At 39.6% G+C, this 21,497-nt stretch overlaps 1 protein-coding gene across 1 annotated transcript in view; it reads left to right on the top strand.

Annotated features, from left to right (window-relative positions):
- The first annotated feature begins 937 nt into the window (after nt 1-937).
- The window catches only part of sptbn5 (spectrin, beta, non-erythrocytic 5), a 65,792-nt gene continuing 45,232 nt past the window's right edge, over nt 938-21,497 (top strand). Inside the window, 22 exon segments of the mRNA XM_059352639.1 lie at nt 938-1,135; nt 1,789-1,905; nt 1,998-2,155; nt 2,505-2,733; nt 7,448-7,534; nt 7,643-7,750; nt 8,387-8,471; nt 8,645-8,778; nt 10,144-10,364; nt 11,235-11,373; nt 11,480-11,614; nt 12,173-12,261; nt 12,371-12,524; nt 13,354-13,557; nt 14,668-15,025; nt 15,962-16,098; nt 16,720-16,932; nt 17,716-17,868; nt 19,067-19,197; nt 19,859-20,110; nt 20,589-20,664; nt 21,202-21,413. Of these exon segments, the coding sequence (XP_059208622.1) occupies nt 938-1,135; nt 1,789-1,905; nt 1,998-2,155; nt 2,505-2,733; nt 7,448-7,534; nt 7,643-7,750; nt 8,387-8,471; nt 8,645-8,778; nt 10,144-10,364; nt 11,235-11,373; nt 11,480-11,614; nt 12,173-12,261; nt 12,371-12,524; nt 13,354-13,557; nt 14,668-15,025; nt 15,962-16,098; nt 16,720-16,932; nt 17,716-17,868; nt 19,067-19,197; nt 19,859-20,110; nt 20,589-20,664; nt 21,202-21,413 (3,590 nt within the window).

Below are 21,497 nucleotides of genomic sequence, written 5' to 3'. Positions count from 1 at the left end.
ATATTCCTACCTCAAGAACTTGCAGCAAGTAAATCATACTAGGGCTGGGTGATATGGCCCTAAAAGAATATCACGATATTGCAGGCTATTTTTGCGATACCGATATTCTTGACGATATTAGGAAATACTTAAAAAGATAGAAAATATGTTTTTTTAGTCTGTATAAATAATTAAAAATCTAAAATGTAGTGTGAAGTGCAAATCGCAACAGTTGCCAAATACAAAAAAAATACTCTTGACTCTTGAGTGTGAGCAAATAATAAAAAATAACCATTTAGGGGTTCCGGGGGCATATTTTAATGACATTTTGTAAAGGAGAATAAAGGTTCTTGTATGTTTTATTTAAGGCATCTTATTTTGACAGTCTTCTTGTAAATTCTGTGGTGGATTCTCTTAATACACTGTGCTCTTATTTTGAAAGCTGCATGTGTTTAGCGACAGAAAGTAAGTAGCTTTTTGTGATTAAAACAACTTTAACCACGACATCAAGAAGTAGGAATGTTGCCAATATCATGATATGCATTTTTTTAACCATAAAAAAATATATACCGATATTATTGTGAACGATACGATATGGCACACCCCTATATCATACGTCTGCAGTTTTTTACAGACATACCTGAAAAACTGTAAAATAAAAAAAGTATTATAACCATCATGCAGTAAAAGTGCTATGTGAGTCAAAGCTTCATGCTTTTCTTTGGGTGATGTGTTAATAAAACAAAGTCCAGAGAAGAGCTGAAATGATTAGTTGCTAAATTGATTATTCAAGCAGTTGTTGGTTTGATTGTTAAAAGACTAATCCAGCCTGTAAAATGTGAGGATTTCTTTGTTTCTGTTCCTCTTCCGTGATGGTAAATCTGATGGAAAACGTCCTCCTCCAGACGGACAACTGGCTCTGTTTCAAATCAAATATCTTGAGATAAAAAGAGGAAAGATGAATGTGAGTTTTGTTCACGTCCTGCAGGAAAAGGTGGAGCTGACGGACGTTTACACGGAGCTGAAGACCGGAGTGGTTCTGATCCGTCTGCTGGAGCTCATCTCCAGCGAGACGCTGCATCCGCCCAGCCGCCGGAAACTCAGAGTCCACTTCCTGGAAAACAACAGCATCGCCATCAGCTTCCTCAAAACCAAGGTACCTCACCTGTCCTCATCATTCTCAGTCCTAAAAACCAAAGAAACTCACCTGTCCTCATCATTCAGAGTCCTAAAAACCAAAGAAACTCACCTGTCCTCATCATTCTCAGTCCTAAAAACCAAAGAAACTCACCTGTCCTCATCATTCACAGTCCTAAAAACCAAAGAAACTCACCTGTCCTCATCATTCAGAGTCCTAAAAACCAAAGAAACTCACCTGTCCTCATCATTCAGAGTCCTAAAAACCAAAGAAACTCACCTGTCCACATCATTCAGAGTCCTAAAAACCAAAGAAACTCACCTGTCCTCATCATTCAGAGTCCTAAAAACCAAAGAAACTCACCTGTCCACATCATTCAGAGTCCTAAAAACCAAAGAAACTCACCTGTCCTCATCATTCACAGTCCTAAAAACCAAAGAAACTCACCTGTCCTCATCATTCAGAGTCCTAAAAACCAAAGAAACTCACCTGTCCTCATCATTTAGTCCCGTACCAACCATCAACCATGCTGAACACAGCATCATTTCTGAGGCGATCAGTTGTGTTTTCCTCTACAGGGATCTTTAACAACAACAAGGCCAAAGTGATGAAATAAAAGTTGTGAAACTTCTGCAGCTCAGGCTGACACCAATCACTGTCCCTGTGGTCAGATTCGGGTGGATCTGATTGGTCCAGAGAACGTGGTGGACGGGGACCGTACGCTGATCCTGGGTCTGCTGTGGATCATCATCCTGCGGTTCCAGATCGGACCCATCAACCTGGACGAGGTCAGGGCCCTTGTCTCCTCTTGTCACCTTGCCTCCTCACCATGTCTCCTTATCTCCTCACCTTGTCTCCTCTCCTTGTGTCCTCTCCTCAGGCGGGGGGCGGGGCCAGTGTGGCTCGTCGCTCGGCGAAGGAGGCTCTCCTGATCTGGTGTCAGAGGAAAACGGCGGGTTACGACGGCGTCGACGTGCAGGACTTCTCGTCCAGCTGGAGGAGCGGCCTCGCCTTCAACGCCCTCATCCACGCACACCGGTAACACACACACACACACACACACACACACACACATTCTTGTACTTCTATCTTTGTGAGGACCCTCATTGTAACAGTGAATTCCCTCCCAAGGTTATAATAGTTTTGGATTTTTCATTAGTTTTAGTTTTAATTTCGGTGTGAATTTTTGTTTTCAAATTCAGTTAGTTTTAATTTAGTTTTTAGTTTTTGAAATGCTTAGTTTTAGTTTAGTTTTTATTAGTTGTAGTTTTTTGTAATGGGGTATTTGTTGGGTGGGAGATTAAAAGAGGTCACAGTAAATGTTGCCTTTATTTCCTTTGTCACTTTGCAAAAATGTCCTCACTATGTTGGTTAAAAACGTGTCCAGGCCCGACGTCTTTGACTACCGCCGTCTCCATGGCGACGACCCCCGGCGTAACCTGGAGCACGCCTTCTCCGTGGCGGAGCGGGAGTTCGGCATCATGCAGCTGCTGGAGGTGGAGGACATGGTGGTGCCCCACCCGGACGAGAAGTCCATCATGACCTACGTGTCCCTGTATTACCACTACTTCTCCAAGATGAAGCAGGGACAGACCATCCAGAAGAGACTCGCCAAGGTCAGAGCTGACCCACAGGCTGATATAAACATGGCGCATTTAGAGTTCAGAGCTTTAATTAAACACATCTTAGAGTCATCTCATCATTAAATAATACTGGTAGTCCGCTGCAGTTTTAGCTACAAGTTACTTTAAGAACCTGGTCTCACAGGAATCCGTGAAACTGACACGGATTTTGCTACAATGCAAGTTAATGACATCATATCCCGTGGCTATTCCATGGATATTTGTTCCTATTGGTTTGTTCCAAGTCACGTGACTTTCAAGGTCCCGGCGGTCAGAACAAAAAACATGGCGGACAGTTCTCTCATTTTTAGTGAAAAATCAATATTTTGACTTAGTTTCTGCATAAAAATGGATTTTGATCACATTTCTAGCGAGAAATATATGTTTTATTTTCTAAATATTCACTCAGTGAATGTACATAATCACTTTGTATGTTGGAATAGCCACGGGATATGACTGGCATTAACTTGCATTGTAGCCAAATCCGTGTCAGTTTCACGGAAATTTGAGTGATTCCGTGGCTATTCCACGGATTTTGAGTTAAGCGAAATCTGTGGCTATTTCAAGGATTTCTGTGAGACCAGGTTGTACTTTAACCACACAAACCTGCTGGCAGGATTAAAAAGTATGTTTTCTTTAAAAAAAATCACCAAAATACAGTTTATCATTGTAAAAAGCTGTATGAACAGACAATATCGTCAGTTATGAGAGTTTCTGTTATAAAAAGTGACCAAAACGTGTTGATATTTGTGAGTTGTTCCCACTTCTAGCCATGATTGTGCTGACCTGCAGGACTTATAGATTTATATAAATTGTATATGTTGCACTGAAATACAAGGACACAGAGAGGAGAATGAGATTTAAAAACATTGCTTTGCATAAAAACAGCTGGTAAAGTCAGTAGTTGTAATAATGCAGATGATGCAGAGAAGGAGATCTGATTTAGAAACAGTCAAACCAAACCAAGGCCTCTGCTGCCCTCTGCAGGCTGCTGGAGGAACTGCAGTCTGAATTAAACTGGTAGGTAACTGTAACATTCAGGTAACTGTAGTCTGTAGTCCATGTGTTGGCTCAGATTACATCATGACTTCCTGTAATCCTTCAGGTTGCTGCTCCTGTAGTCAGTCAGTGGGAGGATTATTGGATTAGATCCTGCTGACACAGCAACACTAATCACAACACACAGCAGACTAGAAACACAAGTCTCTATACATTCACAGCTTTTAAAGCAGAATGAGATGCCATAAATGTATTTTATATTTAAGGAAATGACTGGTGTTTCATGTGAGAGGGTCATGTGACTGTGGAGCCCTGGCGGTGGGCGGAGCTAAACACACTAAGCTCATCAGATCAGATGTGACACGCTGAGACGCTGCAGCAGAAACACTTTTACCTGCAGGATAACAGTGGAGGGTTCAGTCTGGATTTTGGAGGCTTTTGGTTTTGTAGTTGTGAGTTTTCTCTGTTGGCTTGTTGGTAAGCGTCCATGTTTGTCCTGAGAGGTTCGTTGGAGCTGAAAGTGTTTCTGCGGATGCTGCTTTTCAATCATGTTGTCAGCTAAGAAGCTATGATCCTCCTGTTTCTTCTCTTTGTGAGGATTTCAGCAGATAACTCTCTGACTAAACTCCTCAACCAGATGTTTGGTGTGGTGTGAAAAAGTCTAGTTTACTTTCCTTTGGTAGAACTACAAAAATGGCCTCTCTTTTGGGTTGAGTGATGTGAATATGTATACACATGCACTGTGAGCTATCCAATGAGGTTATGGTTTTAGTTTGGTTTAGGGCTGGGCAGTAATTCAATATCATCATTTAATTTATTGTCTTTTACTTGCATCATGTTGTGATAATAACAAATATTGAGATATTGTGATACAAAATGACATTGTCTAGTTTGATAATAAGAAGCACTCAGGCTGGGCGATATGACTATATATATATCACCTTTACAATATAAATATTCTTGTTGTGTTGTTTGTATGCCTGTCACCATAATTACTATATCGACTTATCGTTCAATATATAAAAATGAACACAATAGTTTTTTTTCTGGACTCAATATATTGTTGTTTAAATGCGTGACTTTTTGTGCTGCAACTGTTTGACAGGCAGTTACAAATTGCCAGAAAAAAAAAAATTCCCAAGCAGCCATTCCTGCTGTTTATTATTTTAATAATAAAATAATATAATACATAATGTTTATCTCAGTGCATTTTATTATTAACAGAGCCTGAAAATCTATTTTATTTGTTTTGGTTGTAGTGAATTTACTTATGTTTTATTTATCTAGGGTATTTTAATATTTCTTTTCCACATTTAAATTCCAGTGTTTAACATTCGCGAGATTTGATAATTCACTGCTGTGGAAAAGGATTTATGCTCTAATATCGTTATAAAACTAAAACGTTTAGTCAACAATACTATTGTTTATCGTGATAGTTTCTGGGAAAATATATTGTCCTAAAAATGTGTTATTGTGACAGGCCTAGTTGTTTGTGTCACATTGTCGAAAACCAGCTGCTGACTTTTTGAAGTTTCTTTTTGAAGTTTTAGATTACGTTTATCGTTCCTTGGAGCGAACCATAGACGATGTATGGAGCATCCAATAATAGGCGTTAGAAAATATTCACTGAATAACCAGAAAACATGTTATATGGTTATATATGTTGTTATTGAGATATGAAATTAACTGTATTGTGATAGAACATTTTGTTCAAATCGCCCAGCCCTAGTTTGGTTTGTTTGTTTGTCAGCTGGAGCTTGCAGGAAGAAAAATAAACTTTAAAGATAAACTTATAAGAGCCCGACAGACATCACATGTCTGTAACTGACACCGATACTGGTTTTAGAGGGTAGAATTAATCAATAACTGGGTTTCAGGTGTTTTCAGGTGTGCAGAGGTTCCATTAACCCTTTGATGCACAACATGGGTCAAAAATGACCCGCATTCATTTCCTTCATGTTATTTAATGCTGCTGTGTGTTTCTGTGCTCTATCTTTTGATATCAACTTATTTTATGATTGAACATTCTAAATATTCTTTAAATATCTTGTTTTTGTTAACAACAGATCATTATTTCCATTTTGCTTCTCATAATTTATAAAGAAAAAAAGTTTTTGTATTATTACATTGCTAACTACTTGGCTAAGTAGCTTGCTAAGCTACCTACTTAGCCAAGAAGTTAGCTAAGAAGTTAGCTTAACAAGCTACTTAGTTAAAAAATGGATATGGCTCATTTTTCACCCATGTTGTGTATTAGAAGAGTAGTGACAGAAAAAGGGATTTTATTCAAAAATTAATAAAGGAAAACATAAAAATTAGGATGTATGATGATCAAAAACAAACTAATTGAGGAAAACCTGGAATACTGAACGATGAATTATTGCAAAGATATAGAACATAAAAACTGTCGGGTCACTTTAGGCCCATGTTGTGCATCAAAGGGTTAAAGTTGGAGTTTACACAGGTGTGGCAGGTGTGTTTGGCTTTGGTTGCGTTATGGAGAAGCGTCCCAGCAGCGTCCAGGTTTCTGGGTGGTACTCTGTTGGTAAGAGCTCAGGTGACAAACAGGATGAATGTTCAGAAGTCCAGAGGTGTGAAGGGTTGTGTCCAGGTGTGTCCAGGTGTGTCCAGGTGTGTTCTAGGTGTTTAGCAGGGTGCTATGCTGTAGGTGTGTATGTGCAGGGCTAACAGTATGTCGGTGGGAGGAAGTCTGAGTGGACAGTGGGTGAAGAGGAAGTACAGGAGAGAATCTGCCACCAGATCCCACCACAAGGTTTGTTATGTGTCTTTATAGCATCCTGAATGCTTGTTTAGACCAGTAGTTCTCAACCTTTTTGAGTGGCGACCCCCAATTTAACATGCATGTTGTCTGCGACCCCCACTCACTGAACACAATCTCACAGTTCAGATCAAACAAACTCAGTTGATACGACAAATTTTTATTTATATATTTAATTGTTTCTTTTAATCTAAGTCCTTTGCTATCAGTTTAAAGGTCCATTCTGACCTCCTGAGTGTGTAACAGTCAGCTTCAAGACAGAGACTCCTTGGAAAGTAATAACTTGATACTTTGGGATTTGTCAGGAAAGACACAAAATTATCCAAAAAAGACACAAATTGACCAAAAAAGACACAAAATGACCAAAAAAAGACACAAAATGGCCCAAAAAAGAAACAAAATGACCAAAAAAGACACAAAATGACCAGAAAAGACACAAAATAACCAAAAAAAGACACAAAATGACCAAAAAGACTAAAACACATGAACACTTTAACACAGTGGAGACAGAGCTGACTTCCAAAATGATTTGGCGACCCCCAGAAATCATCTTGCGACCCCAATTGGGGTCCCGACCCCAAGGTTGAGAACAACTGGTTTAGTGTGTTTGTATCCACACATGAGGTCAAACAAGAAGATTTTGTCTTGATAACATTTCAAAACCCTCTAAAATAACTCGTGAGGTTCCTCAGGGGTCCATCTTAGTGCCACTATTTATTAATATTTATGTTTCACATCTATGCTGACGACACTCTTTCTATGGTCAGAAAAAGAATACAAATACTACAAAATGACGTATCCGCTGTCCCGGCCTTAATGGTAGAGTGACGCAACAGCGCTCCCGGTTTCAATGGTAGAAATGCGATAATGCTTTCCCGCCTTAAATGGGTTCAGAGATAAGGATGAAGACTTTCGTCTCTGCTTCCTCAGATAGTCGGGCTGCTGATGGACCTGGATGCCATGAAGGTCCAGTACCAGAGGCTGGTCTCAGATCTGCTTCACTGGATCAAAACCAAGGTACCAGAAACCACCAACGTGTTGACGACGTTCAGGCTAACGATGCTGAACTCGTGGATGGACTGATTGATTATTGATTGATGATTATTGTCGTCTGTGTGACTGAAGGTGGTGCAGCTGAACGACAGACGATTCCCAAACTCTGTGCGGGAGATGCAGAAGCTGATGATGGCCTTCAAGACCTACAGGACTGTGGAGAAACCTCCCAAATACCAGGTGGGAACACATCTTATCTCTCAGTTAGAGTTAGGGCTGTGCATTGGCACTGCCCTCACAATTCGATTCGATTACGATTCACCAGGTAACGATTCGATTCTACGATGCATCACAATTATCCTGCACACAACAAGGGACATTTTTCGTCAGTCATGAGGCAATACAAGCAGTCAGATAGGCCTAATAACAATAGATTTTATTGGCTATATTTTGAAAAGATGGCAAAATGAATCTCCTGCCTGAGTTCATCTCAGAGTAAGGAAAGAGAACTGCCTCCTCCTGCCATAAAAAGGAACCTGCTGAGGTGAAATCTACATCAGCTAAATGTGGAGCCCTTGTTCCTGAGGTAGGGAAGACGTTAGCGCTATCCCACCTAGCTAGCTATCGCTAGTTTTCATGACGCAAAAATGTAACGTTAACGAGTCGACTTTAAATAGGCAAATACAATGGTAATTACCTATCAATAGTACTTTCTATAAAAAAAGTAAATGTTAAGTTCTGTCAAATACTACCACATACTTCAGTCACAACATATCAAACAGCTTGTCCTGCTAGCTTACCTGTGCTGCATCAACACCTGGCTCATTAGAATATTCTAATGTTTTGAGATGTACCTGTGTATGTGTTTGTGTTTAGGAGCGCGGGGCGATCGAAGCTCATCTCTTCAGTCTGAAGACTCAACTGGCAGCCAACAACCAATGGGCTTACAATCCTCCAGAGGGTATTACACACACACACACACACACACACACACACACCAACAGATACACATTGAGAGATGCAACACATAGACACACTGTCATGCAGACACTGTTTGTGATGTTATTTAGTTATTTTACCACAACTATTGTGCATCATTCCTGCTGCATCGGTGTGTTTTGTGTGTGCGTGAAGGTAAAACTCTGAGCGACGTGGAGAAGAGTTGGGTTTTGCTGGAGAAAGCGGAACACGAGCGTGAGCGAGCCCTGCAGGAGGCGCTGCTCCGCCTGGAGAGCCTGGAGCAGCTGGCACAGAAGTTTGAGAGGAAGGTAACAGCATCAACAAAATAAAAGACGTCCAGAACATCACAACATCTGTGGATTCGCTCAGTGAAATTGTATTTCTTCTAGTTCCTGAAGGACTAATTGCAATTGTGACCAAAGTCAACATATGAAGAACATTTCCTTTTGGCATTACTGATCATATTTTTAAGAGCAAACTTAAAACTTTTCTTTTTGTTAAATTTGGCTTTTACTTGAACCAATTTCAAAATATTTTTCTGCATCTTATGCTGGGCTTATTAATTATATATTATATTATATATTATATTACATTAAAAGATTTCCACAGTCCCAGACTAAAATCTGAAAGTCTTCAGTAAATCTAGGAGTTTTACTGGAGTCACAGCGCTCCGTCATCTCCATGGTTAGTTTAAGGTAGTAATCTGTTTCATATCAGTCTTTAACTAGTCTTGGGTTTAGATCAAACGTGTTTGATATTATCTCAAGTCTCAGTGACGTAACACAATCACCAACCAATAGATGAGCAGGGAAAGGTCCCCGGTTCAGACTGGTTCCTGACTGGTTCCTGACTGGTTCCAGACTGGTTCCAGATTGGTTCCAGACTGGTTCCAGACTGGTTCCAGACTGGTTCCAGATTGGTTCCAGACTGGTTCCAGACTGGTTCCAGACTGGTTCCAGGCTGGTTCCAGACTGGTTCCTGACTGATTCCAGACTGGTTCCAGACTGGTTCCTGACTGTTTCCAGACTGGTTCCAGGCTGGTTCCTGACTGGTTCCAGACTGGTTCCAGGCTGGTTCCTGACTGGTTCCAGACTGGTTCCAGACTGGTTCCTGACTGGTTCCAGACTGGTTCCAGACTGGTTCCAGACTGGTTCCTGACTGGTTCCAGACTGGTTCCTGACTGGTTCCAGGCTGGTTCCTGACTGGTTCCAGACTGGTTCCAGACTGCTTTACTTTTTAATGATTTATTTATTATTTTCATCTCTTTTTATCTAGCTTTATTACTATTTTTATTATTATTATTATTATTAGGATGATTATGATTATTTACTTTTCTTTTTATTTTATCTTACCTTACTTTATTTTATTTGTATTTATTTTATCGAATTAATTTCTAAGCTGCCTCCAGTGTTTCCTCACTGCTCGACATTGAGATGGAGCTTCCTCAGTTTGAGCTTTGTTTATAATGGGATGGGCGGAGGGTGTTTGCTTGTTTCTATGTTTTATTATTATTATTATTATTATTATTATTGTTTTATTCTTTTTTATGTGAAGCACTTTGTGTTACATTTATCTTGTATGAAAAGTGCTATACAAATAAAGTCTGATTGATGAATTGATTGGTTCCTGGTCTGATGAACTGAACCACCAGTCTGTGTGTTGTGGTGCTGCAGGCAGCGCTGAGGGAGGGTTACCTGGAGGACACGCTGCGTCTGATCCGCCGGCAGGACATCCGAGGTCTCTCCAGCCTGGAGGAGGCTCAGGCAGCCGGCCGCCGTCTGGAGGCTCTCGCCACCGACGCTCTGGCCAGAGAGCCACGCTTCGCCGCCCTGAGAGACATGGCCAAGACCATCGAGAGAGGAAACTACCACAGCAAGGAGCAGACCACCAGGAGGTGAGCCGGTCCAGAGCTGAGGAACCAGACCGAACCCTCTAAACAGCCTCTCCTGTCCTCTCCACTCTGCTCTGTGTAAACAGCCTCTCCTGTCCTCTCCTCTCTGCTCTGTGTAAACAGCCTCTCCTGTCCTCTCCTCTCTGCTCTGTGTAAACAGCCTCTCCTGTCCTCTCCTCTCAGCTCTGTGTAAACAGCCTCTCCTGTCCTCTCCACTCTGCTCTGTGTAAACAGCCTCTCCTGTCCTCTCCTCTCTGCTCTGTGTAAACAGCCTCTCCTGTCCTCTCCTCTCTGCTCTGTGTAAACAGCCTCTCCTGTCCTCTCCTCTCAGCTCTGTGTAAACAGCCTCTCCTGTCCTCTCCTCTCTGCTCTGTGTAAACAGCCTCTCCTGTCCTCTCCTCTCTGCTCTGTGTAAACAGCCTCTCCTGTCCTCTCCTCTCTGCTCTGTGTAAACAGATTCTCAGTGAATATTTGTCACGTGACCGTTGGTCTCAGCAGAATCAATCATGTCTTCAGTGTCTCTGAGGAGAATTTAATGTTTTTAACAGGATCTGGTTAGTGCAAACACTTTATTTTAATGACACATGGAGAATAAAGAGATTCTGACACAAATATCAACATTTTAAGCTTTGTCACTTTTTATAACGGAAACCTTTGTAACAGATGATTCTTTCAAGGACTGTTAAGAAAACAATGTTTCATTCCAGGGAAGGTGGTTCAGAGAAAACTTTATTGTATTGAATATATATATATATATATATATATATATATTAAATACATTGAAATAGAGTGAGGTGTCATCAGCATAGCAGTGGATTTTCGCTTGACTATAAATGACAAAAGTTAAAATAAAAACTGTTGTGTGTCTGTCAGAGAGGAGAACATCAGCCATCGATGGAAGGACCTCCTGCAGCAGCTCCAGGAGAAGAGGGGGCTGCTGGGAAATGTAGTGGAAAATCTCAGCGTCCTGCGAGACATCGAGCTCGTCTCCCAGGAACTGAAAGAACTCCAGGTGAGTTACACTCAAACTGTCACAACTATAAATTATATCGATACTGGGATATCAGAACAACAGGAGCCTATATGTGTAAATCTTTCCCGCCTCCTCTGTCTCCCAGTCTCAGGCCAGTTCCTGTGAACTGGGCAAACAGCTGGCCGAAGTGGAGTCGCTCCTGCAGAAGCAGGACCTCCTGGAAGCTCAAATCTCAGCTCATGGCGAAACCATCACGGCCATCAGCAGCACGGCGCTGAAGGTACAACTGTGTTTATAAAACGGATGGCTTGAATAAAGCAATCTGATTGGTTGTTTCTGATTGTCAGTGTCTTTTTTATGTATATTTATATATATATATGCAAATTACCAACTTTTAAGGTGAAATTAAGCATTATTTGTGTGTTTTTTTAAGGCCGACATAAATATTCAATCAATATCACTTTTAAATGTTCCAGCTGGTATTTTGCATATATATATATACATAAAAAAGACACTGAGCCTCCACTATATCCTTGCTCTGACTCTAGACTATAGATCTAGAAACTTAATTTCCTCATCTTGATTGCCTACTTACAAAAAAACTAAGGGGAAATGGTCCAATGACTGAGCAAGATGGGCAATTTGGTGGCCATTTGATACAAATTAGAAGGTCAAAAACTAAAAATTTCTCTTGGGAACCATTTTTTTTGGACTCAGCACCCTTGAGATATGTAAGGTAGGCCGGTTCCTGACTTGTACCCATAAATGCTCCTCACTTCTTATAGGAGGCTTTTATTCTGAAATCCGTCTAGACTATGATCCGTGTCTCTTGTCTCAGGTGAAGGTGAGAGACGGTCAGCAGATCCAGAGCAGAGTGAGAGCTCTGGACACTCAGTATAAATCTCTGGTGTCCCTCAGCAGCAGCAGGTTTCCTTCTGTTTTCTCTTTCATTGATTCTGATTTAAAGAGAACGTCTTTACTTTAACAGCCGTATGAACATTGATCTGACTGTCCTCTCCCCTGGTGTCTGTGTCAGGAGGAGGCAGCTGGAGGCTCAGCGCCGCCTCTTTGACTTCTTCCATGACTGCGAGGAGCTGGAGGCCTGGCTGTACGAGCGCTGGATCAGGCTGCAGACGGCCGGACTGGGACGAGACCTGAACCACATCCAGCTGGCCCAGCACAAACACAAGGTGGACCTCACACACACACACACACACACACACACACACACACGTAACAGCAGGGGCAAGGTTTTTTTTTGTCCTCTTTAAATAAAAACGTTTCTGCTCATTATGCTGATTTGATTCCCTCAGTTACAGATGGACTTTGAGATTTCTTGTGTTTCTGAGGAAAAAACACACGAGTCTCACACAAGAACCAGTTTAATTCTGGAGTGAGAGATTTAACAGAACTTTTTTATGACAAACACTCACAAGGTCAATGGATACGCATACTACTGGACAGACGGAAGATTATAGTTTTGTAGTTTTCTTACAGATCCAACATGGCTGCTGCAGACGAGAAGCTCTCTTTGAATCTAGCTGTAGACAGTTCTAGATAGTTTAGAGACAAAGTTTATTTTTAAAAGAAGAAAAATTATAGTGAAAATGTCCTTAGTTTTTGTCTTTTTTCATTCATAATTCAGTGTTTCTATTTGAACATGCAACACATGGTGAATATGTTTACTGAGACTGGGATGTTTACACTAGAACCAAAATACAAAACACCCAGAACTGTAAGAGTTAATAACCTTATTGGGGCTGAGATGATAAACCAAAGGAAATGAACGCACATACCCCATTACAAAAAAACTAAAACTAACACTAAAACTAATAAAAACTAAACTAAAACTAAGCATTTTCAAAAAATAAAAACTAAACTAAAACTAGCAAACTCACTCTAAAAACTAACTAAAACTAACTGAATTTGAAAACAAAAATTCACAACGAAATTAAAACTAAAACTAATGAAAAATCCAAAACTATTATAACCTTGGTGTGTACCTGTTGCTGCTGTCAGGTGCTGGAGGCGGAGCTTCAGGCTCAGGAGTCGGTGTATCGTGGCGTTCTGGCTCGTGGTCAGGACCTGCTCGCCAAACAGAGTCAGCTGAACCAGCGAGCGGTCCACAAGTGGAGCCGCACGCTGAAGAAGCAGTGGAGCCATCTGAGCGAGGACGCCGCCGGGCGCCGCGGCAGACTGCAGGCCGCCGCCGCCATCAAGCAGGTACACACCCGCCAAGCGTTATTTATTTACTCACAGGAGGCTTTTTACTCTGTTTATTGTGCTTTTTGTGTCTTTTTTTTGTCAAATGAATTGAAAATACAAGTGGAGAGAAGTCTGTGAGCACAACTATACAAAAAGAAGAAATTAATATTTAAATGAAAGACTCCGGATTATTCACATGATAATATTTTATGAGTATTAATAACATGTCAATTTTTTATTATATTATACAAACATTATTATTACAATCAGTAGTGATAATAAAACATGATGATTAAATAACATAAAAAGAAAAAAGAATAACATAAAAATAACAATTCACTTTAATTCAAAGGAAATAACAATAGCAATAATAACACATAATAATTAAATAAAAATAATTATAAATAAATGATTAAAAATAATTATAAATAAATAGTTAAGAAATAATATAATAAGCAATATTAATAATAACAAAAATAAAAATGACCTGTAATTTAAAGATAATAACAAAATTCAACCAATAATAATAATAATAATAATAATAAGACAGTGCAATTCTAAATAAATGAAATAAAAATAATTATAAATGATTAAAAATAATTATAAATAAATAGTTAAGAAATAATATAATAAGCAATATTAATAATAACAAAAATAAAAATGAACTGTAATTTAAAGACAATACCAAAATTCAACCAATAATAATAATAATAATAATAATAACAACAACAAGACAGTACAATTCTAAATAAATGAAATAAAAATAATTCTAAATTATTCATAAAAAAATATTCGAAATAAAGAGTTAATAAGTAATATACTAATAAGTAATAATAATCATAAGAACAAAAATAATTAACTGTAATTTAAAGACAATGCCAAAATTCAACCAATAATAATAATAATAATAATAATAATAAGACAATGCAACTCTAAATAAATGAAATACAAATAATTCTAATTAATTCATTGAAATACTAATGAGTTCTTATAATAGTAGTTTATAGTTTTAATATGTGTAATATGTGTAAGAGCTTCCCTCTCTCTCCTCCGTCAGTTCTTATAATACTAGTTTATAGTCATCACATGTTAATATGTGTAATGATTTTAATCTCTCTCCTCCGTCAGTTCTTTGCCGACGTGGCGGAGGCTGAGTCGTGGCTGGCCGACAGGAAGCCGCTGCTGAGCGGCGAGGATCTCGGGAAGGACGAGTCCAGCTCGGCGGCGCTGCTGCAGCGCCACCTGCGGGTGGAGCGGGAGATGGCGGCCTACGGCCCGGAGATCAAGAGGCTGGCGGAGCAGGCGAGGAGCGCCGCGCAGCTCGCCGCTCTGACCGCCGAGCCGCTCCGCAGCAACATGCTCCAGTACAGCGACTCGTCCGGAGACGACGAGGCGCCCGGAGCGATGACATCACCGCCCGCCACAGGGGGGAGGGGCTCCGGGGGCGAAGAGGGCAGGGCCAAGCTTCGTTTCAGATACAGCAGAGGTACGGACACGCAGCACGGCATGATGGGAAATCACTCAAACATTTAACTTTATTCAACATGTTTATATTATTATATTTATTATTATTATTATTATTTATTATTATATTTATTATTATTATTATTATTATTATTATTTATTATTATTATATTTATTTATTTATTTTTATTTATTTTGGCCACCTGCTCAATAAACTTCCTGTCAGTAAAATACTTTTGGGATTAGTTTTCACCACAAGAGGATTTAATTGATCCTTTTTAAATGAATGAATCTTTAAAAAATAACATCCATTAACAGAGACAGAAATACAATAAAAAATTGTTATATTATCATTTTAATTACTTATTAAAAAAACATTATTGTATTTATTTAGACTTTAATCATGCATTATGCTTACTACTGCTTGTATTTTGTTACAATCTTTGAATTACAGTATTACAATTATTATTTTTTATGTTATTATTATTATTATAACTTTTTATTGATATCTAGCCATTTTCCATGGTTTTCTTGATAATAACCAAAATCACCAAGAAAACCATGGAAACTGTTCAACAACATAATAAGAAAAAAAAATACAACAAAAAACAAACAATAATAATAAAATAATAATAAAACATAATCATTGAAGGATTAAAAAATAAAATAAAAAGAATTAAAAAGAATTAATTAATATAATATGATAAAAAGTTACAATGATAATAACATAAAAGGTAATAATGTAATACTGTAATTCAAAGATAATAACAAAATAATAATGCATAATTAAATTCTAAATTAATAAAAATGTTTTTTAATGCATCATTGAAATAATAATTTAACAAAAAACAATAATAATCAACATAATTACAAATTAATCAGTAATTCTAGAACGTCATTTAGAAGAATCTTTGCCTCCAACTGTCCAACTATTCCTTTAAAAATGAACTGGTTTCAGGTCAGTTTCCGTGGGAACGTAATGAGGTCGTCACCGTCGTCGGCATGGAAACGGATGGCGAGCGTGTCGTGGCGAGAGATGGTCGAGGAAACCAGCAGCTGGTCCCCAGAACGTACCTGAGCCTGCTGCCCGCCGCCGTACGACACCAACCAGTTATTAGTCACCTTTAGATCAATAATTAGCAGGGTTATAATAGTTTTTCATTAGTTTTAGTTTTAATTTCGTTGTGTATTTTTGTTTTCAAATTCAGTTAGTTTTAGTTAGTTTTTAGAGTGAGTTTGCTAGTTTTAGTTTAGTTTTTATTAGTTTTAGTGTTAGTTTTAGTTTTTTTGTAATGGGCTATGTGTTAGGTGCCAGATTCAAAGAGGTCATAATAAATGTTTCCTTTATTTCCTTTGGTTTATCATCTCAGCCCCAATAAGGTTATTAACTGTTTTGTATTGTGGTTCTAGTGTAAACATCCCAGTCTCAGTAAACATATTCACCATGTGTTGCATGTTCCAATAGAAACACTGAATTATGAATGAAAAAAGTTGACAAAAACGAAAACTAAGGACATTTTCACTACAATTTTAGTTAGTTTTAGTTAGTTTTGTAACCACAAAATACAGTTTCAGTTAGTTATCGTTTTTTAAAAACTCTAGTTTTTATTTTTATTTCCGTTAACAAAAATGTTTTTTCAATTCTAGTTTTCGTTATTTCGTTAGTTTTCGTTAACTATAATAACCTTGATAATGAGTCTAATCATGGTCCTGCAGGCTCCGCCCCCCTCGCCGCCCGTCTCCACCAATGGGACGGCAGAGAGTCCGAGCAGGAAGCTGAGTCGTCCGAGGCGAAGCCGCTCGATGCGGCGAGGAACCGCAGAGATCCAGACCGCCGGTCTGCCGGACCCCCAGTACCAGAGAGACGCCGTGGAGAGCACGCAGGCCGGCCTGGAGCGGGACTACAGCGCCCTGTACGGCCTGCTGCAGGTCAGAGGGGCATTCTGGGAAATGGAGTCTGAGGAATAGGAATAATATTTAGGAATAATGGGGACACGTCGGACAAAAGCACCACATTTTTTCAACATGCTCTCTATCACTATAGGTTTCCATTTTTGGTAGGAGCCACTTCATCAAGATTGTGGATCGGAGATGGCACCCATATAAAGTCTATGAGAACCAATATATCTTCCAAGCCACTTGGAAGGTCAATCTAGGTGTCAAACATTTTTTCTGTTGGGGAAAAATGTATATAAAAGATCTGACATGAGATTAAAGCTTTCCCTTGATTTCATTTAGCAGTGTACATGGCAGCTAATCCACTCTCCAGTGAACATTGATTCCAAACATTTTCAGCTCAGGATTCCCTGCTGCAGCACTTGAAGACCTTCCAGTCTGGGTGAAAATGAACATATCTATTTGATAAAATAATCATCTAATGATATTCTCAATAGCTTTAAATGATTCTTTGACCCAGAAAATGTAGATTTTGACACCAAGATTGATCTTCTAAGTGGCTTGGAAGTTATATTGGTTCTCATAGACTTCATATGGGTGCCATCTCCGATCCACAATCTTGATGAAGTGGCTCCTACCAAAAATGGAAACCTATGGTGATAGAGAGCATGTGGAAAAAAAAAAAATTGGTGCTTTTGTCCAGCATGTCCTCTTTATTTAGCTTAGCTGCCTGACTAGAAGGAGGCATTAGAAGACGTAAAGATAAAGATGACGTCAAGTGTTTGTTTGTTTGTTTGTTTGTTTGTTTGTTTGCAGTCGAAGACGAAGACTCTGCAGGAGACGCTGCGTCTGCATCGATTCTACAACTGCTGCCGCGAGTTTGAGTCGTGGATGGAGGACAAAGAAAACATCCTGAACACCTTCAGCACCGACGGAGACAACCTGGGAGTAGTTCAGGCCAAATACGAGGTGAGGACTTCAGTCAGCCAGACAGGAACGTAAATCTCTGACGCTTGTAGGATCATCAGGTATCAAAGTCCCCTTTTAAAAAAGTGGAATTTAAAGGTAGGTTTTCTTTAAAAGAGTGCCAAAAATACACAGTTTATCCTAGGAAGAAACTGTGAAAACAGGAGTTATGGTCAGAGTTTGAACTTTCCGAAGGTCCTCGAACGTATCATCAGTTCGGAAAGTTCCTGTTATAAAAAGTGACCAAAACGTGTGTTAAATGTTGATATTTGTGTCAGAATCTCTGTATTCTACATGTGTCATTTAAAATAAAGTGTTTGCACTAACCAGATCCTGTTAAAAACATTAAATTATTCACTGAGAATCTGTTTACACAGAGCAGAGAGGAGAGGACAGGAGAGGCTGTTTACACAGAGCAGAGAGGAGAGGACAGGAGAGGCTGTTTACACAGAGCAGAGAGGAGAGGACAGGAGAGGCTGTTTACACAGAGCAGAGAGGAGAGGACAGGAGAGGCTGTTTACACAGAGCAGAGGGGAGAGGACAGGAGAGGCTGTTTACACAGAGCAGAGGGGAGAGGACAGGAGAGGCTGGAAACATGACAATACGTCAATATCTTCAATATGTGGAGAAAAACTCCTGTTTTTGGTCTTTTATGATTATTATTATTTTTTTTTTATAGTTTTGTGTGTTATTTGGTCTTTTTACGTCTCTTTTGGTTATTTTGTGTCTTTTTTAAATTTTTGTTCTTTTGTTATTTTTTGTGTCTTTTATTGTATTTTTACCTTTTTTTGTTATTTTTTACATTTGCGACACTTGGAAAAATGTTGTGTACCTAAATTCCATGTTATTGGAATTGTCCTGATTTCTGTCATTCTAACTGTGTTATTCTGCACAAAGACTGTTCGAGTTGTTCTGATTGTGCTGATTCTATAGAGCTGCAGGACTTATTATAGATTATAGATTTATAGATTATAGATTTATAGATTATAGATTTATAGATTTATAGATTATAGATTTATAGATTATAGATTTATAGATTTATAGATTATAGATTTATAGAGATTTATTATGTTGCAGTGAGACACGAGGACACAGAGAGGAGAATGTAAAAAGAGCTAAAAACACTCTGAAGCTGCTCGTCGGGGTTCAGAGGGTTTTCAGAGTAAAATACTTTAAGTTTAGCCTTGACTTCCTGTTCCAGAACTTCCTGACTGAGTTGGCGAGTGGGCGTGGCCAGTTGGATGACATCATCAGCGTGGCGGAGGAGCTGGTGAAGAGCCGCCACAGTAAACGGAGAGAGATCCAGAGCAGACAGAGGACGGTCTCCAACAGGTAAGAACCTGAGCCTCAGGGAACCAGGAGACCATTCCATATCGTATCGTTTACAATAATACCGCTAGATTTTTTATATGATAAAAAAAAATGCATATCACGATAATGGCAACGTTCCCACTTCATGTGTTGACGTCAAATCATTGCATTCGAAACTTACTCAAGTACAAAAGTACTGTTTGTGCAGAATGACACCACTCAGATTGTTTTATATATTCTATATATATTGTTGGATGATTATTTTTGATGTATTTATGTAAGCAGCATTTTATTGTCTCATTTTAATGACTTAATATATTTTTATGTGGTTTAAATCGCATTTTTTATGTTGAATCTTGATTAAAAAGAAACTTTTTTTTAGATTAAAAAGTGCTTGTGTTTTCTAATCGTTACGGTAAAAATGTGTTAGACCAGCCTTCAAAATAAAAGCGAATACATGTAGTTTTCAAAATAAGAGCACAAGAATGTGTTAACTGAGTCCACCACAGAATTTACAAGAAGAGTGTCAAAATATGATGCCTTGAAAAAAAACCCTGGTTCTATTTTACAAAAAAATACCGTGAAATATGGTGACGTTCTTTAAGGGCCATGTTGTCCGGCCCTAGTTTGAGGTGATCCGGTGAAGCGGTTCTGACCCGGGTGGGTCTGGTCCTGTGTGCAGGTGGGATCGGATCCAGCGTCTGAAGGACGAGAAGGGCCACGAGCTGCTGAGCACGGCGGACGTTCAGTCCTTCCTGCAGAGCTGCCAGGAGGCCAAAGAACAGCTGCAGGGCCAGCTGGCGGGCCTGGACACCGTGGACCTGGGCTGCAGCTCCTTCACCCTGCAGGCCGAGGACCAGAACCAGAACCAGACCCTCAGAGACATCCAGACCCTGGAGGCCAAGATCGCCTACCTGAAGAGCGTCGCCAAGATGTACGGCTGCAGAAACACAGTCCATCAGGAGAATCAGCAGAGTAGAAGTTTACTGCAAAGAGTTGATATCAGAAGATTAAAAAAATCACATTTTTCTCATGAAAGAGGTTCAAATTTAAATGTTTCACAATTAGCAATAGAGTGGTTGATAAAATTATTGTTTTTTTTAATTTTGCATATATATATATATATATATGTATATGTGCATAAAAAAGACACTGAGCCTCCACTATATCCTTGCTCTGACCCTAGACTATAGATCCAGAAACTTAATTTCCTCATCTTGATTGCCTACTTACAAAAAAACTAAGGGGAAATGGTCCAATGACTGAGCAAGATGGGCAATTTGCTGGCCATTTGATACAAATTAGAAGGTCAAAAACTCATAAATACCCATAAATGCTCCTCACTTCTTATAGGAGGCCTTTATTCTGAAATCCATCTAGACTATCTCAGTGTTGATGTTCCTGTGTTCCAGGAAGCAGGACTGTAGTCCGGCAGAGAGCGCAGCCATCGTGGAGGAGGTCCAGACCCTGGAAGCTCTGCTGAGTCAGGTCAGAGTTCATTCATCACCACAGACTGATCTACAGTAGATTAAAAACCGAACATAGTGAGCTTTCAGTTCAGGATTAATGAGCTCAACAAGCTGGTATTGTTGAAAAGTGTAAATATCATTTAAAGCAAATTGCATGTAATTTAAATCACAAGCAGGATTTAATTCACAACAGACAGAGAGACAGACAGACATTTTTTAGAGCAGAATGCTTAACATCACATAAAAACCTAAACAAACAAGGACTGAGAGTCATATTTAATCCGTAATTGTCTTTGAAACTTTAAAGGGAAATAAGACAAAGATTCAGCAAAGAAATCAGCTCAAAGATTTCCATTTCCTGCAATATTTTTTCACATTTCTCGGTGTTAGGTCTCAGAGAAAACGTCGGTTGTTCCCCCTGAACCCTTTCAGTCCGTTCAGGGATTGTTGGGGCTTTTTTCTGCCCTGTCGGCACCTTCACCAAACACATAACAATGAAAATAGGAGACTTTTTAGCAGCTGTATTGATGTATCAGCTCCTGTTGTTGCTCCTCAGCTGAAGCTGCAGGCTGCAGACCGGCAGCAGGTCCTGGACGAGGCCCGCCGGCTGCAGAGCTTCCAGCAGCAGACTAAGGAGCTGCAGCGCTGGGCCGGCTCGGTGCAGGAGCGCCTCCTGCAGGAGGAGGCGGCCGCTGACGTGGCCTCAGCCGTCGCTCTGCTGGAGCAGCACCAGGAGCTGCAGCTGGAGATGGAGGAGCAGAGGAGCAGGTGAGCACCAAGGCTTTCTCCTGCTGGTTTAACTCCTGAAAACTGAGGCGATTTTCTCGATTTGTACATACTTCCATTAATTCC

Source organism: Centropristis striata, chromosome 16, assembly GCF_030273125.1.
Source record: "Centropristis striata isolate RG_2023a ecotype Rhode Island chromosome 16, C.striata_1.0, whole genome shotgun sequence".
NCBI lineage: Eukaryota > Metazoa > Chordata > Actinopteri > Perciformes > Serranidae > Centropristis > Centropristis striata.
Note: the sequence above shows the minus strand (reverse complement) of the source record. Positions and strands in the feature narration are given on the sequence as shown.